Source organism: Mizuhopecten yessoensis, unplaced genomic scaffold (assembly GCF_002113885.1).
Source record: "Mizuhopecten yessoensis strain PY_sf001 unplaced genomic scaffold, ASM211388v2 scaffold8745, whole genome shotgun sequence".
In the NCBI taxonomy this organism is placed as follows: Eukaryota; Metazoa; Mollusca; class Bivalvia; order Pectinida; family Pectinidae; genus Mizuhopecten; species Mizuhopecten yessoensis.
This window is the reverse complement of record NW_018407700.1, coordinates 2,919,210-2,936,953: the sequence shown is the minus strand read 5'-3', so window position 1 is coordinate 2,936,953 and position 17,744 is coordinate 2,919,210. Positions and strand designations below refer to the sequence as shown.

The 17,744-nt window shown below is 37.2% G+C and overlaps 1 protein-coding gene across 1 annotated transcript; it reads right to left on the bottom strand.

Moving 5' to 3' along the window:
• Positions 1 to 2,606: 2,606 nt before the first annotated feature.
• LOC110456446 lies at positions 2,607 to 16,747 on the bottom strand. The gene is made up of 6 exons (XM_021507218.1): positions 16,567 to 16,747; positions 10,992 to 11,112; positions 8,826 to 9,889; positions 6,752 to 6,915; positions 4,574 to 5,930; positions 2,607 to 3,971 (listed from the first exon to the last, which is right to left on the bottom strand). Exons 1-6 carry the CDS (start codon positions 16,712 to 16,714, stop codon positions 3,853 to 3,855), a joined length of 2,973 nt encoding a protein of 990 aa, XP_021362893.1. The 5' UTR covers positions 16,715 to 16,747; the 3' UTR covers positions 2,607 to 3,852.
• Positions 16,748 to 17,744: the final 997 nt, after the last annotated feature.

Below are 17,744 nucleotides of genomic sequence, written 5' to 3'. Positions count from 1 at the left end.
TTTTTCGGCTGACAATATTATGTATAATCGACTAAACATATCCATTCAATTATTTTGGTATTATATATATTGTTGGAACTGTTTAACTATCTTGTATGTACAACATAATATCTCATTGTGGTACTTATAGCTTACCATCGTGTACGTACAAGAAAGTATCTTCACACAGCATACTATTGTGTACGTAGTAATAAGTTGTACGTACCAGAATGAGATGATATGCTGTACTTACAAGTATGATAATTTTAAATTAAATTTAAAGGTGACGCGTATGTGCCTCCTAAGTTGTACCATTTTAACCAGATAGCTTAGCAAATGTACCACTGTTGGTAATATGCACGCCCTTACATGAGTTAATCAGCGTGGACATTTCAGATATATCATTGTCTACACTAGTGAATTAGTCAACAATTATAAAACGCAAGACTATATAGCTAGTGGCTTTGGGTGTCGCACTGGTTTGAACTTATCCGTTTGTTTAGCAACTTACAATGTAGTGATGCCATGAGTAACTCATTAATTAAACAGCAACGATGTTATGGTGTTATTTGTTCTTTTGTACGACAAACTATTACATGAAGTACTGTACTGTAGGTACAATGTCTGAAGACTAGTTATTGTGCGTCCCTTCATTTATTTTTTGACGGTGGACCTCTCGTATCCCCTTTGCGGGCGGGACGCCAAATTAGGTAATAGTGAACAAACCCCCTGTGGATTCATACATTTGTCATCACCAGGTTGCCCCTATAATAATACCATCTGACTTCTAAAACTCGCTGTTGATAGAGAATTTGAACCGAATCTTTAATTTTCTTTCCAGTACACAAAAAAAGTCTTTGGGCCATACTTAAAATATGTTTTTTTCTTCTTGTTGATTAAACATAAAAACAATCCTCAGAACACGGGAAATCGCTTCTGAGACGTTCTAGAAAACACAATATGTTGGGGGGAGATCCCCCAAACCCCCCTTAAGGGAGGGGGAAGACCCCCTCCTCTAACCTCCCCCTACTCGCGCTACGCGCTCGGGGTGCTGCCGAACGTTGACTATTGAGAAAAAATTATCGGGCCCCCCCTTTTAGGAAATCCTGGATCCGCCCCTGTATGTAGAGTAGTTTGTTGCGTAAAGTTTTGAGTTTGAGATTTGAGCTATCCATATTCAATGGGTAGAAAGCAAAATTCACGACCTGTTCCGAAGTGAGTGTCAAGTTCTTCTTCAAGGAAAAGGACACTCTTATTTTAACGTAATAGCTAGAAGGTAAAAAACTCATCGATACCAGTAGAGATTAATGACTTTAGAATGAGGGAGCTCAAGGTTGAACCAAAGCTGGTACAGTTAAAATGGGAACAAAGTCGTCTACCCGAGCTGCGTCCGCTGATGGAACTAACAACAATCTCATTTGCACTCATTGTAAGCTTTTAGTTTTGTTGTTGTTTTTGCTGTTGTTTTGTTTTACTGTTATGCCTTCCTCACCAGATTAAATTTAAGAATTTTTGGGTTCAGTATTTTTCTGATATAGTCAAACATACTACAATGAAACATCTACATCAAAGATAACACCACGAACGAGACACGCATAACACTGGGATCACTTTCAGCCTTACAAGACCTTATAGCCGGAGTATATTTCTAGCAACATGTGGGATCCGTCCACACAACATTTATTTAGCAAATGTAGCATGATTCCGCGAATCATAATTTAAAAGAGCTGCTACCAGTTGTTACAACAGTAAGAAAGGATATGCTACATGTACAAAGACTTAAAACTTGTGAAAAGATAAGCAAAGTTGTCCATCTTGCACAAGATCGACAGCAGCTATACACCGATAGGAAGTGTTGATACACAGGGATACTTGCATCGTCGATTATATATATTACAGGTGTATTGATAGACAAGGCTATATCCTGTGTTTTGATATAGTAAGTTGAGAGCCTTTCTTCTTTTCAAGAACTGTGATGCATGATAATTCTTTATCGAAAACCTAACCCGACATTGTGGAAGCAGAGAAATCTGAACACTTAAAATCAAGGTTGTCGCTGTTATACATATATTATAGTCACCTATACCATAAGTAACTACTAGGTTACATTCGAGGGAATGAGAATATGCTTGTTCAAGATAGGTTTGCGTTAATTCTAAATTAGCAGTACCTTCAATCCGTCCAGCGAGCGAGGATTACATATGTCAGCTGTAGAATAATAATCTTACTTTTATCTGTTTTTCGTGATCATCGCCCATTTTATTGATATTCAATGTACTTAAAATAGTTTCCTCGCGTTTGTACATTGTATTCGATACATTTCGCGATGCACTCACTTCCATCCCTGCGTTTTAAAATTCAGTATTATTAAAAATATCAACAATTACAAAAGGAACTATAGGTTACTTAACAACTGTTTTAATCACAATATTTGTAAACAGTACAATTTACTTTGAAATTATAACAACATGTCTGTTCTTCTGCATATCATATACGATAAGAATAAATTAGCATAAACAGAAAACATATCGATCATGTATAACAAAGTTTTTGTTCATGAATTCATCCATAAAATACCATTTATTATATGCAAATTACATCACAACTCGGTTGATAGCTATATTCAATTTCAGATATCGTGATCAAACACTACATGATTAATTAAAGTGCAACGCCTATTTCTGGTGGAACGGTAGCAGGTTTTATTGAATACGAGGTACACACGGTACTACTTATGAGGAAAGGCATGTCTTCCAAAAACTGAACATACAATCTCTTTAAATATAGTCACCAGAATGACAGATTCTTCAACGTGTGTTTTCAAATTCACGAATGAAAGACGTTTTCAAACCTCCGGTAAATGCTTTTGAATGCAGGTTAGAAACACGATCCTGTTTAACAGTGATATAAACTCTGCATGGCTATGATATCGTCAGATTGAGTTGGTGTTCCTGGTCCGTTCGGGCTTGTATCAGACACATTTTTAATGACTGACTTATGAGACGGTGAACCAATACAATAACCTTTCTGCAACTGCTGCAAACTGTCCGAAGAATTTGTGTCATCAACACTTGAAGAGCAATCTGTCTGGAGCAGCTGTGAAACAACGGGGTGGATGATGAGTGCTTCAGTACAGTCTCCAACAGTACGGTCTGTCAAGTCTACGAAATATCAAAACATGATTAGGGTAGCGATCTGAAATAACCTCCATAATTATGTCCGTTAGTAAAGATATCGTCTTTTTTAATATACATTTTTGTAAATATACCGAGTTTTCAACAGAAATCGTTAAGGAACAATAAACTGGACACTCGTAATGGTAGTGAAGTGTCTTACAAAAGCCCAGCCAACCAGAACGCCCGTGTGTAATGTCACAGATAATTAGCAAATAGAATATTTATAGTGATCTATTTATTTTAACGGGGTTGGCCAATCATTCAGAGAGAATCTTACAAATCGAAATTCCTAAATGGTTTGTGTAAAGAAAACTGAACACAATGCAAATATTTATTAAACAATAGCTATTGTAGAACAGCAGAGCTCCCATTTTTCAAATGGTATCTGAAAATATACGTTCAATGTGAACAATAATTGAGACAGAAATCTTCCTTCTGACTTCCGTAAAACAATGTTTGACCCCTCCTGACTCTCCATGCCAAATATCACAATCATCGTACAATAAAATTGACTTTTATATACTTAACTGTGCATAAAATGTATTATGACTTCCGTGCAATGGTGCGTGTTAGGTTGTTTACATAGAATAATGAGATAAAAGTGACTCGTACAAAACACAACTTTTTCAATATCTCTCTGTTCATGTCTCGTTACACACAATGCTAACACATCACTGACAGCATTAAAGTACGTACACTATGTCTTCGACTTAAGTAACATACCTGTATTACTAGCACACGGAGGACTGGCTGCTCCACTACTTCCCGATGAGAACCACATGGGTGAGTCACATCCCTCCATCAGAAAGTCCATGTCTACACAACATAAAGATCAATTCAAACTCATGCGCCCTTGGCTAATCGTAACTTCATATTTATTTAGATTTTTGTTTTATAAGTATTTTCTAAACAGAAGTAGTTACATTATACTAATAATGGTCAAACCAGTCGTGATTAGCCTAAATGCTGGACGTTCAGCAGAGAATAGCAACTAGTACTTTGATGCGTCCCGGTATGTCTAGGGATATCAGGAAGGTACGCATAAGGGTGTTCTTTATTGCTTTCGGTTAACGAAAAATGTAATATGTTGAATACTGTGCTAGATGCAAGCCTCTGGCATGATGTTTCACTGAGGTAGCACTCTAAAGTCGGCATCAGATCCGCGCTTTCACAAGGACTGCAGGAGGTCAAACGTCATCATGCCGCCATACATTACACGCATGGAGATACGTCTTTAAATGATCTGAGCTTTCTCACTGCCCCTGGAATACCTTCCTGACACCCCTAAACACACCTTCCCGACAACATTTTATATACCTTCCTGAAACCTAAGAATATCTTCCAGACGACTCCCAGTTATCTTCATCCCTAAAACACCTAGACTTATCCTATTGACGTTACTAGCACTCCTGACTTACCTCCCAGACTCTCATCGCTGCTGCCATTCGTATCATTTTTCTCCCGTAGGTTAACTTCCGGTTGCAGAGAAAATATGGATACTAGATTTGGTACAGGTGATTTATGTTTAATTGGCAATATATCCCAGTCTGTCCCTCTGGTAATAAGAACTTTGTATTTCTGCTTTTCGCAAATGGAAATCGCTGCTGATTTATCTTCTTTCAAACCAAAGGTTTTGCATATAGGAGGTCCCCTGATCTTCAGATCTTCCTTCCCATCCCACCTCGTGGTACAATTCGTGTCCTCATTGCTGAATTTCTTATATTTCTCTGTTGGTTGACCCTGCGTAGATTGCTTTGGATCATCTGTCTCCCTTATGAACCTCTTAATCGACGCAAAGACTTCGTCTTTTGGACGCGATAGTTTTATTGATTTCTCAAATTTATTCTGCTTTCTAGAATCTAAATGCACACTTTCAATTGTTGTCTCATCACGAGGAGCAAGTAAGACGCCTTCTTGGTTCATTTCATCTTTTATCTTGAATGATTGCTTAAAATCCACCTCTTGTATTGGATTTTGATCCAACGATTCTATGTTTGGATCTGCTGGTTTTTCAACTGTTACATTTAACGGCTTAGGAAGTATTTTTCTATACTGCATCTTGATTCCTGAGTTGAACAGTATTGATCCAGTCATTTGACTGTCCTGATTTGAACCGATAGCGGAGCAAGCTCTCGGAGACTTTGGTTGAATGCGTTTAGCTCTTAATTTTGAAACCCCTCCGTCTTTTGTTCTTTCTTTTTTACTATTTGCTGCACTATTAGATTCATTCCTCCTGCACATTTTCTGTTTCTCAGTCGCCTTTGAGTTAACAGGATCGTTTCTGTCATTGCACTTAGAGTCAATATGACTCCTTACACAAGAAGAAGAAACAGATGTACACACATTGTTGCCATCAAAGTTTGGCAACTGTGACCATTTTGCATTGCTGCTGTTACTTGATTTGTAAACCACATTTGCAAAAGATGTTCCGGCATACTCCCAGCCTAGGCCGACAGTGATTGATGTACACGTTGGAGGGGGTGCTAACACAGGAATTTTGTCTCTTAAAGTTATACTTGCTTCAGAACTTCCCCTGGGGTCGGATAAAGTTCGAGGACAACGTTTCCCGTCTGTTATGATTTCTGATTCGCGGCAACCTCTGGTGACGTCTTCCGTTGATGCCACAAGTGAGGTATTGACTTTGAGGTGATTAGAATCTCCTGCAATCGTATCGTGAGCACAAGAAAAGAAATCAGGTTGTGTTTCATTCGGTACTGAGGAAGCTTCATGTAGCACTTGAGAGCGGGAGAGATTAACATGAGAGACTTGATCAATCTACAACGGAAACAAAGAAAATCATTTAGAAACGAAGAGTATGCACATTCATTACATACCAGGCGAAACTTATTATAGTGTTCAACAAATCTTCAGACGTTTTATATAAAATTTTCATTATTTGACATTGTTACAGGTTATTTTATCACATAACAATACACTTTAAGTCACACACATAAGTATGGCTTTGTAGCCATTATTTCATAATATTCGTATTTATTCCTGGTTAATTGTATATGATAGATATAGTCCTATATGATATGACCTAGATTAACTCCTTTTTGGAGAGGCCTCGTCGATTGTATTCTACTGGTCAAAAGAAAACAAAATATGAGCTTCAAATATTTTAAGTTGTGGCATCTGATGTTTATAAAAATCACAACATGACAGCATATATGTCTTCTCGTGACATCGTTTCGTCCGCTCTTTTTGTTCTGCTTTCACGCAATAAAGAACAATAGTACGTGTGTAATCGACAGCAAATATAAACATTATGTTCGTCCAATGACGAGAATAGTAATCTGTTGTTATCGTTTTCCGCTCAATGTACTCGTGCTATCTGCTCATCATTTTTTAATATTGATATTGTAGTGTTAAGATCTAAAACGAAATTTGCTATTATTCATATTCAAAATTAGAAAGGAAGTTCTCAGATACGGACAGCAAAAACATTGAAAACATCAAAACGGTTGAAATTCGAAAATGAACGTTATAACTTGACTGATTGGTTAAATGTGTGTTTAATGTTTTCATTGCGCTCACTACAAGCATACTCACATGTTCCCCCTATCACTGCCCACAACAATAAAATATAGGCTTACTTGTACTGGAGATGTAGCAGCCCGCTCGTATGTCCAGTTTAATGCATCTGAAGTATATGAACTCTTGTATCTAGACTTTATCTTGTGGTCAGTGGGAGGTGTATGCGACTGATTACCACCGGTCCGTCCATACATGCATGAAATTCCCACGTTTGACGAGTTATCTGTAGGAAGAGAAGAAGAGCAAACAACACAATTGGAATAAAAATAATTCAGTAGAGAGACAGTGTTACTTACCAGTGCCATGTTTTTACTCAGATATAACTCTATTTCCGGAACTGCTGTGATAAAGTTCAATACACGATTATCATACAACCATTTCCAAATTCATATCCGTATCAAGTTTAGACTTCGGGCCGATATGGATCGCGAATTGATACAGTGTATGGTGCATGTGTAAATGGTCATATTATACGTTTTTTGTCATATACAATATGTTGCTAATATTTTTAAACGACGTTGGCAATATAAGCAATAATACAAATCGATGGTAATTGAAACGCCTTTTTTAAATGTGTTGAACTTGATGTAAAACGGATGCAATGTTATTGATTTGCACAGATAGAAATATCGTACAGAAAAACATATCACGGATGTCGTATATATGATGATTGACGATTAAATGCTTGAACAATGTTTAGACCAAGAAATAATCATATTTACTGGTAACACTATCAGTATTACCTGGCACCACGTCTGGAGCCCATGTTGCCACTTACCCTTTTCAGCACTAACTATTTGTTCAGAAGTACATGACTAGTGACTATGTGCTTGTAAGAGTTTTCGCATTTAGCATTAATCCGAATCGGTAACCATATCCTTATCTGTTTGGTAGAAATAATGAGTCATAACTAGTATCCAATAAATCGTTAATATGGTAATTCAATATTATTAAGGACGTCTTTGGCAGTTAAGTTGCACATTAAACCATATTTGATTTATCTGTGGTTCGTATATACTTCTCTGGTGTAGTGTTGATACAAAGTGAACAATAATTACTCCTATTCGATTCGGATTCGTACATCAGTTTCGGATTCGTGCTTAATGTTCAAACTCTTATAACCAATACATATGTCTGGTTTAACATTTTGATTTAAAAATGACTCAACCGTACTGGTACCATGCATCATGCATGTCTTTGATCAAGAAAGACTCCGCCTACTGTTTCAGTCACATTTACGCCGATTTCCGAAAAGGCGCCCGGGCGATGAGTTTTTTTGCCAAAACCGGTCGACAAGCCGGGGAATCGTAATTATATAAGGACGCCCGGAGATTATCGGCCACTATCGGCCGACTTTTAGACGCAACATGGGTCGCCGGGAGATTTTAGCGCGGAGATAGAAGTTGCCGGTGTCCCCCCGATTTTTTCTGACCCAAACTTATCGGAACCTACCCGGCAGTCTCCCATAAGTGTCCTGCAATGATTTCCTAAGATTATCTTACGGCTCCCGGTAGCATCGTCCGGTCATCTTGGGATTTTGTACAATTTTTCATGCTCCCAGGTTTACTGTAGACCGCCCGATGTCCTGCCGAGTGCCGTACGGCCATCATAAGGTAGCCGCTCGATGTCCTCAAACACATACGGACATCTGCAGGCGCCATTTTCTCACGGACGAGCTAGGTGCTGACTTGTGTGCCTCCCTTTATATCGTACGGGCTACGTACGTATCCCGCCCGTTACACCAGCATTCCCCGGCCACCGTACGACAACCCATCCATCGTCAGATAGCCTTGCGGTATCCTTGCGATAGTCTTTTGGGCTCCCTACGATATCCTTCAGATGTCCGTTCGATTTAATCCGGCATTTGTTTTGCGGGGGCCGTGCGGTGCCCGTATCTGATGTGACCATACTCAAGGCTTATAACAGTCCCCGGGAAGCCGGCCGATTCCTATACTTCCTGGTCGGCGGCCGGCGCAAATGTGACTGAAGCATTATAACTGTCCGTTTGGTATGATGTCATAACTTATGATTGACTTATTCCTACTGTTATTTCTCGGTTCTTGAATAACTCAACCTTATTTGTTCCATGGTTGCCGTTGGGCTCAACATCGACTTGTACTTAATTTCACTTACCACCGGCACCATGCCTTGAGTCGGCACTCACTCGTGACTTTACTTCAGCAATACCATGTCTTGGTCCAGCTGTGACATTACCATGCCTTGAGTCGGCACTAACTAATGGCCTCACTTTAGCAATACCATGTCCTGGTCCAGCTTTGACGTTACCATGCCTCGAGTCGGTACTCACTCGTGACTGTACTTCGGCAATACCATGTCTTGGCCCAGCTGTGACGTTACTATGCCTTGAGTCGGCAATAACTAGTGACCTCACTTCAGGAATGTCATGTCTTGGTCCAGCTATGACGTTACCATGCCTCGACTCGGTACTCACTCGTGACATTACTTCAACAATACCATGTTTTGGTCCAGCTGTGTTGCGATGCCTCGACCCGTCACTCATTCTTGACTGCTCTTCAGCAATGTCATGTTTTGGTCCAGTTGTGACGTTACCATGCCTTGAGTTGGCACTCATTCGTGACTGTTCTTCAGCAATGCCATGTCTTGGCCCAGCTGTGACGTTACCATACCTCGACCCGTCACTCATTCTTGACTGTTCTTCAGCAATGTCATGTTTTGGTCCAGTTGTGACGTTACCATGCCTTGAGTCGGCACTCACTCGAGACTGTTCTTCAGCAATGCCATGTCTTGGTCCAGCTGTGACGTTACCATGTCCTGAGTCGGCACTTACTCGTGACTGTTCTTCAGCAATGCCATGTCTTGGTCCAGCTGTGACGTTACCATGCCTTGAGTCGGCACTCACGCGTGACTGTTCTTCAACAATGCCATGTCTTGGTCCAGTTGTGACGTTACCATGCCTTGAGTTGGCACTCATTCGTGACTGTTCTTCAGCAATGCCATGTCTTGGTCCAGCTGTGACGTTAACATGCCTTGAGTCGGCACTCACTCGTGGCTGTTCTTCAACAATGCCATGTCTTGACCCAACTGTGACGTTACCATGTCTTGACTTTCCATTATGTAGTGGTTTCATTTCAACAATACCAGGTCTTGATTCCGCAGTTGCGGAAATATACCTTTCCTTTTCGCTTGCAGAAAAAGAAGCCCAATGTTGTCCGATCCTAGAATATAAAAAATCTGGTTTAATTATGTATTTCTGTAGCGAGGATTGCATACAGCCCGGGGGCTACTAGATGCTTTCCTCAACATGTAACAAAACAATACAATATGTACAATGACTAAATATGACACAGATCTATATGAAACATATATGACACCTATTCACACGCTTTCACTTAGACACCCACACAATTACAGAAAGGAAAGGGGAAGAGAAAAGAAAGAAGAGAGATAGAAACGGAGACATTTAGAATCTCAAGATCAAAAATTATTTTGTTTGAGGCTTCGTTTATTGTATCAGAACCATGTAAGAGTATCTTAACAAGAACATCAGGCATCAACTCTACCATAAGGTCTAGATTGATATTTGGAGCAAATAAAATTTGTGAAATCAAATTCACACATGACATGTCAAACTTTGCAAAATTCAATATTTTCTTAACGCATGGTTGATTTTTTTTTTTTTTGCAATAAATGTAAATTGATTTATATTTGTATGTTATAATTGTAAATATATTCAATATTTCGTGTCTCTATTCAACAATTGTAAATATATATGCAATATTTTGTATTTGTATTTAATAGAAGTAAATATATTTGCATTATATATATGGACGTCCAATCAAAAATATGTTCAATAAAAATTATGATAAAATTAAAATATTATGAGCAAAAAAATGAATATGTGTAATAAAACAAAATTTGCAATACATATAATGTGCAATTTAATATATTTATATTCAATGATATACGTACGTGTGTTCTAAAAAAACATATATGAGCAAAACAATGTATATGTCATCATTATGATATATTGATCATGATTTTATTGAATGACATGTTATAATGATGTATAGCTATATGAAATTCATTAAAATATCATGTTTGTGTCATCGAGTTGCCGGGTCAAGGGGTCGTGAATGTATTTTGGAACATGAGTGTTTTCCAGAAAATTATTCGAAACTTTGTTAAATAATAAATGATGACAAAATTTCTTTTCGATTTTAGTTAAAGGTGTATTTTGTTGTAGTACTTAATTGAAAAATGATTTGCTACACATTTTAACTTGAAAATCTGTATCTAGTTTCGTGATCCGGGTTTTACCGTCTCGTGGTCCCGTAGAACGACTCTGTTGGGTACTTGGACTTGTAATACGGTCGGACTTTTTTCGTAAAGTTTACGAAGGCATTCATACAATTTCGTATTCTATTTCGAGCTTTTGCATCTAAAACGACAAAACAAAAACAAGATCTAATAATTCATTGATTAACATAGTAATTCATAATTCATAGAAATGCCCGAGAGATATGTTTTACTCTCACAAAGTCACCAAAAATTGAGACCGTGTGTTTATTGGTATCAATAAAGGAGCTGTCGAAGGGTTGTTGGCTAAAATTGAAGAGGAGCTTTCGCGTAAACACTTGAGGCGTTACGATCAATTATTTAACTTATGTGGGAGGAAACCGGAGTACCCGGAAAAAACGCACGTGGTAAGGTATTCCGTCTTTGCGTATTGATTGTTACGTAATTGGTTTGTGTGAGAAAATGTCGTCGTTTTCTCAAAAAGTGATGACGTTACTCTCACAAACCAATGACTCAACAAGCAATACCTGCTCACAAGATAACTCTGCAATACGCAAAGCCGGAATAGGGTCACCTGCGCGATCACGTGGGTTTTCTGCGGGTACTCCGGTTTCCTCCCACACTAAGAGCCCCGCGCGCTAAATTCCGGGCCAACAAGAGTGATTGATATAAGCTGAAATAACTTGTTTCATAATTTTTGTAAAATAAAAATATATTTTTTTTTTTTAACTTTTTAGCATTGATTTAAACACTCAGATCACGAGGATTAACTATCGCTTGCCTGAAATTTCTTGTGTAGTCATTTCTCCAAAAGAAATTACTGCCTGCAACTAAATAAAAATCTATCCGCATTACATACGTCCCTCAAACTCGTTTAAAAAATAGTTCGTCGACCTGTACGGGTACGCATGATTCATTGGTATATCACGAAAACTGGTACATCACAATAACTGGAATAACACGATAACTGGTTCATCACAATAACTGGGTTATCGCGATAACTGGTACATCATAGTTACTGATACATCACGGTAACTGGATCATCACGATATATATACAAGTACGTAACTAGAACATTGCGGTAACTAGTGAAATTAATAGAATATATAACCTGTAACTGAGCGAGATCGAGTTATATCAGTCGAGGGCTAAGATTCTGTATTATAATCCCAATCGAGGCATAAGCCGAGATTGGGATGTTATATAATCTTAGCCGTTAACGAGTGGGTGACTACATCGCAGTGTAAGAAATCCACGAAAAGTCATGTAAAGGTACCAGACATATCGGACGAGAATAATAGAATCCATCCCTGATGTGAGGTATGGTAATTCAAACCCCCGGGGTGAAATATTGAGCAGAAGAGCCACGGGTCTCCTTCTCAGGGATGGATTATATTTCGTGCTTAGGCCTATTACCTAAAACCGTAAAAACAGCTGCTCTCCCAGTAAAGTTGTAAACTGTCTGGACATTTTTCATTTGCGTATGAAGACCGGATGGCATTTATTAATGACGTCAATGACCCTGACTGACACCAAAACGTCACAAAATGAATAGCGTGACCTTTGGTCACTATAATTCTCCTGCCAGGCAACGCATGTAAGCGTAGGTCGGATAGAATTTATCAGCATCGCAGGAAATGCGAATTTCTCGGTCTAGTATGGAAGAAAGAAAGACAATTTAGCCTGGGGAATGACGTCGAATATATCTGTCTGATGTGCGAGAAATCTAACATATCAGTCATATATTTGTTAAGAATTAAAATACTCCAAACTGCAAAAAATATGTATAAAATATCTTAGAATTTACAAGATATCAAAAGTTGAATGTCTATTTGGATATTGTTAACAGTCACAAAGAGTAAATATCATTTTCATTTTATATATATTCCAATTCTCGTAATAATAATCCCATTAATTTATTTAAGTGAAAAGAGTCATTTCATTTTCCGACTTAGTCTCTGAAACAGTCATTTTTTAATTATATCGAAACAACAGATGCCTTATACCTGAAGCTTTTCATTTAGCTGAGTCAGGTTCACTTGGAAGTTTTAACATGTTAAGTGCCCTTAATAGAAAACCCCACCATATAAGTCATTTCATGAAAATAACTGAAAACTTTTGAAATACTTTTTTTCGTTTCAAGACAATATTTCTGATAAATCTAATAATTTATTCATTAAGATACCTATTTGTACTAATATCTCTTATTTGTTTTTTAGAAATGTGATGATATTTATTTTGTCACATTGTGCCATTTCCTAGATTTTTTTTGATTTTTTTTAGTTAAGTTGACTAACCTGCAGAATACAAGAGGTAGGCAGAGGTTTTCTCATGTTACATTACATACATCTTTAGGGACAAACTTAAACAGTATTCCCTGAAATATGGAAATTTCCTGAAATATGGAAAATTTCCTGAAATATGGAAACAGGGTATTATTTTACCTCTGTTCAAAAAGGGTGATAGACACTTGGTGTCAAATTACCGACCAATTACTTTGTTGTCTTGTATAGGTAAGGTTTTTGAAAGAGTTGTATTTAAACACATCTATATTTTTTCCTTGATCATTCTTTATTTTACGAAAAACAATCTAGTTTTATGATTCATCATTCCACTGTCCATCAGTTAATAGAATTTTACCATAATATATGTTGTTCATTAGAAGAAGAAAAACATTCTTGTCTAATATTTTGTGATATATCGAAGGCTTTTGACCGATTTTGGCAAAGGGGTCTTTTACATAAATTGCATGCTTATGGTATTAGAAATGGTTTACTACATTGGTTAAATACATTTCAAACAGACTACAACAGGTTCTTGTTAAAGGTGTGTATTTTAATATAGGTTACACAAATGCTGGTGTACCACAAGGAAGTGTGTTAGGTCCTCTGTTATTTTTGGTTTATATTTATGATATTGTTGATAATTTAAATAGTATTTCACGCTTATTTGCTAATGATACCTCTTTGATGTATTCTTCGTCTTCTTATGCAGATATTGAAATGTGTGTAAACAGAGGTTTGGAAAAACTTGACAAATGGTCACGGGATTGGCTTACTAAATTTAATCAACAGAAAACTGATGTGTTATTAATATCTAATTCGCGAAATATGCTTCCTTTTACAGATTTGTTTTGGTACTGAGACTCTAGATTGTGTTGAAAGTCATAAACATTTAGGCGTAATATTTAGTGCAGATGCAAAATGGTCTTTACATGTTTCTGAAATTCAAAAAACATGCATGAAAAAGGTATCAGTACTACGAAAGTTTAAATTTTTGTTTAGTAGGAAAACTTTGTTAAGAATATATAAAGTATTTGTGTTGCCTGTGTTTGAATATGCCTGTGAAGTTTGGGATGGTTGTTCTCTGGCAGATCTAACTAAACTTGAACAAGTTCAGCTTGAAGCAGCACGAATTATTACTGGCCTACCATCTTTTTCTAGTAAACAATCACTGTATCAAGAATCCCAACTTGAACCTCTATCTGAGAGAAAAAAAACTTAAGAAACTTTCCCTAATGTACAAACTCCATAATAAACAAACACCTTCTTATTTAACTAACATTCTTCCTCCTAAAGTATGCGAACGCAATAGCTACAACTTGAGAAATACTGAAAACTACACTGTTCCCAATTTCCGACTGTCTAGTTCATTCCAATCCTTTATTCCTTCTTCTATAAGACTATGGAACGATTTACCAAATACTGTCAGAGAGCAGCCACCCGTTAACATTTTTAAATCATCGATTCAGCGTAACCAAGGTTACTTGTTGCCTATTTTTTTCATGTAGGAAATCGAAAACTAAATATTTTACATACAAGATTGCGTCATTCATGTAGTAGTTTAAATTATGATTTGTATAGAATTAATATTATTGATGATCCAATGTGTGCATGTGGAAATGAGTGTGAAAATGCAGTCCATTATTTTTTTGATTGTATGCTGTATATCAGACAAAGACAAATTTTGATTGATGATATCTCACGTTATTGTAATATTTCTCTAAATGTTATTCTGTACGGTTCTCCAAACTTGTCAGATGAAGACAATGAAAATATCTTCCATATAGTCCAAACCTACGTTAAAAATAGTAACAGATTTTAAGGTCAGTAGTATTATCCTATCATCTCTCTTTCTTATTCTTCTAAATTTCCTTTTCTTCCCTTTTCCCTTCATTTCTTCTTTGTTCATATATATATAGTCGGTCGTTAATTTTATTTTTTCTATATTTACTTCCTTCACATGGACATTTAATCACTTTTTATTATATATATATATATATATATATTAAAAATATATTTGTTGTTGTTGTCATGTAATCAATATAGTGAAATGTATTGGAGAGCCCAAACGCCATCTAAGAGGGCGTTTCTAAGTTGAGATAACTTGTGCCTAATCCTTTTTGTTGAATGACAAATAAAATATTTTTAAATAAAAAAAACAGGTGAAGTTAATGTAGATAGCTCGATTTATAGGCGAACGTTTGACAACAATTTTTTTCCACAACTGGGATCAGCGCAAAAGTGAACAACCAGTGACATTTTGATCACATAATGTACTGTGTTATCCAATGAACATTATTAACCCATGTGATATGACCTATCAGCCCTGTGATTGGTTGTAAGTTTCAATTGTTTCGATATTGTGACGTCACGCCTATGACACGTACATGACGTCACAGACTTCCGAAATGGAGTCAAAATGGCGGCTTTTTACATTTCAAGGTTGCATGAAAATTGTCAGTTTACACGAATAATTACCACAAATCTTGATTATGTGATAAAAAGGATCTCACACTCGTTTTAATTTCATATGAGATCCTTAATCTAGTATAAGGTGACAGTACCCAAATCGGATCACCAAACCATCATTTTGTTAATCTGAGCAGGAATTATATTCATTTATGGTTGTATCAAAGGAAGAATATCGATGGGTGTTCTTACAGTTGAAAATAGCACCCGGGACTCACGTGAGATATTTATAGAACGCTCTGAAGTCACCAATCAGCGTCTCCGGTTTTTGCGAATGTCAGGACCAAAATCGGATCAAGGCTTGAATTTTGCAGTATCTTACGCTTCAAATGAATATTTTTTTTGTCAGCATATTAACATTGAATGATGAACTTTAGACTTTTTATGACAAAAAATATTTATATATTGTGAATTTATTCCTATAGTCCAACACAGTATGCATAGTCGTCGCACACGCCATTTTTAAAAACGTTATCAAAACACTGACATATAAGTTTGAATTACGTTTTCTTGTGCTATTTGAACTTAAAAACTAGTCATCTGTAGACAAAAAAATGGTGTATGGCTATCTTTTCTAAGACTAAATCATTGTTATAACTGATTTGTTGTCACGTTTATTTATTTATAAGTGTTTTTGCAAAAAGTGATCCGATTTGGGTACGGACTAGATCCTGTTTGGGTACTGCTTCCTTAGAGTCTAAAGAAAGAAATACCAGAACCTGGCCTAGAGTGTCTACTTGTAAGTTGGACAAAACAAGATGAGCCGTCTTAAAACGACCTGCATACAACGTAAAAAGTACAGTAAGTGTGGACGCATTCAAATCGGTTTGAAAGTTCAAATTTACCCATTTTTCCTCTATTGTCTTCAGGCGGCTTCGATTCTTGTTCTGAGTACGTATCGTCATCAAATATATCTGGTGATTCGGTCCAGCTTCGTAGACCTTCGATGTTTTTCACATATGTATGGGATGGAGAACATAATTCCATTTTCATCTGCCGAAGTGTAGATCTACCTTTCGTGAACGAAATATGTCATACATGTATGCTAAACACGACTCAAATATGCCGAACATAATTTACTGGCTCAATAGTTCATCATGACGAAGTTATGACGTCACATGACGCATCATGTCGCCGTCGGTGACGTCATAGCCAGTTTAAGTGTGAAAATAACACACGTTGAGCCCTCCAACAATCCAACCTTCATTCTATGTATATAACCTAGTATTAGAGAGTGACATTGGACATTTCCGATGGCAGAAGGATGCCACAAGCCCGTTTACGACCACATGTGTATACGGTATATCATACCACGATTAACGGAATGTTTTGGAATGTTCTAGTTTCACAGCCTCAGAAATGATTGTCCTGTTGTTATGTCCGCCATATTGGATAACCCTTCGGGAACGACAGCAAAGAGGGGGGAGGGGAGCAGCCAAACAAGAATCAGATTGTGTACTACCATGTTGGGATCTTCATTAATAAACACCTGACACGTAAATATTTCTATAAAATGTCTGCGTTTACAAGGGAATAACGTTTTCTGTAATTCCTCTGCGTATATGACAGAAATATCCAGACCAAGACTGAAAAGGTTGTGAGAAACTCGTTTTTTCTACCCTGGGCAGGAATCATTGCATTTGTATTTGACAGGGTCGCCGGAGAGTCAAAAAGATAAAAAGAGTCAATAGCCCCCTTCAGGTGAGATGGGGCATCTAAGATCTCAGGAAAAGAATAATTATCCAAACACTCTGCAAGCCTTGTGTTTCAGTGGCAACTTAAAAATGTCCCGTCGGATTGAGATTCCCCTATCGCAACCCCAAAGAAGTGAAAGATTCTATTTAACTAACAACTGTTTTTGAAGAGCTTGACGTCAAAAATTGGACAACAATGACATGACGTCACGAAAACGGGAACATTCCGATGCTGCATAACGGAAACTACGCATTGTTATGGTTTCTGATTCTGTTGACAGGAATGAAAAAATATACTCTTTTATGCCCAAAGGTGGAGGACGGGAAAA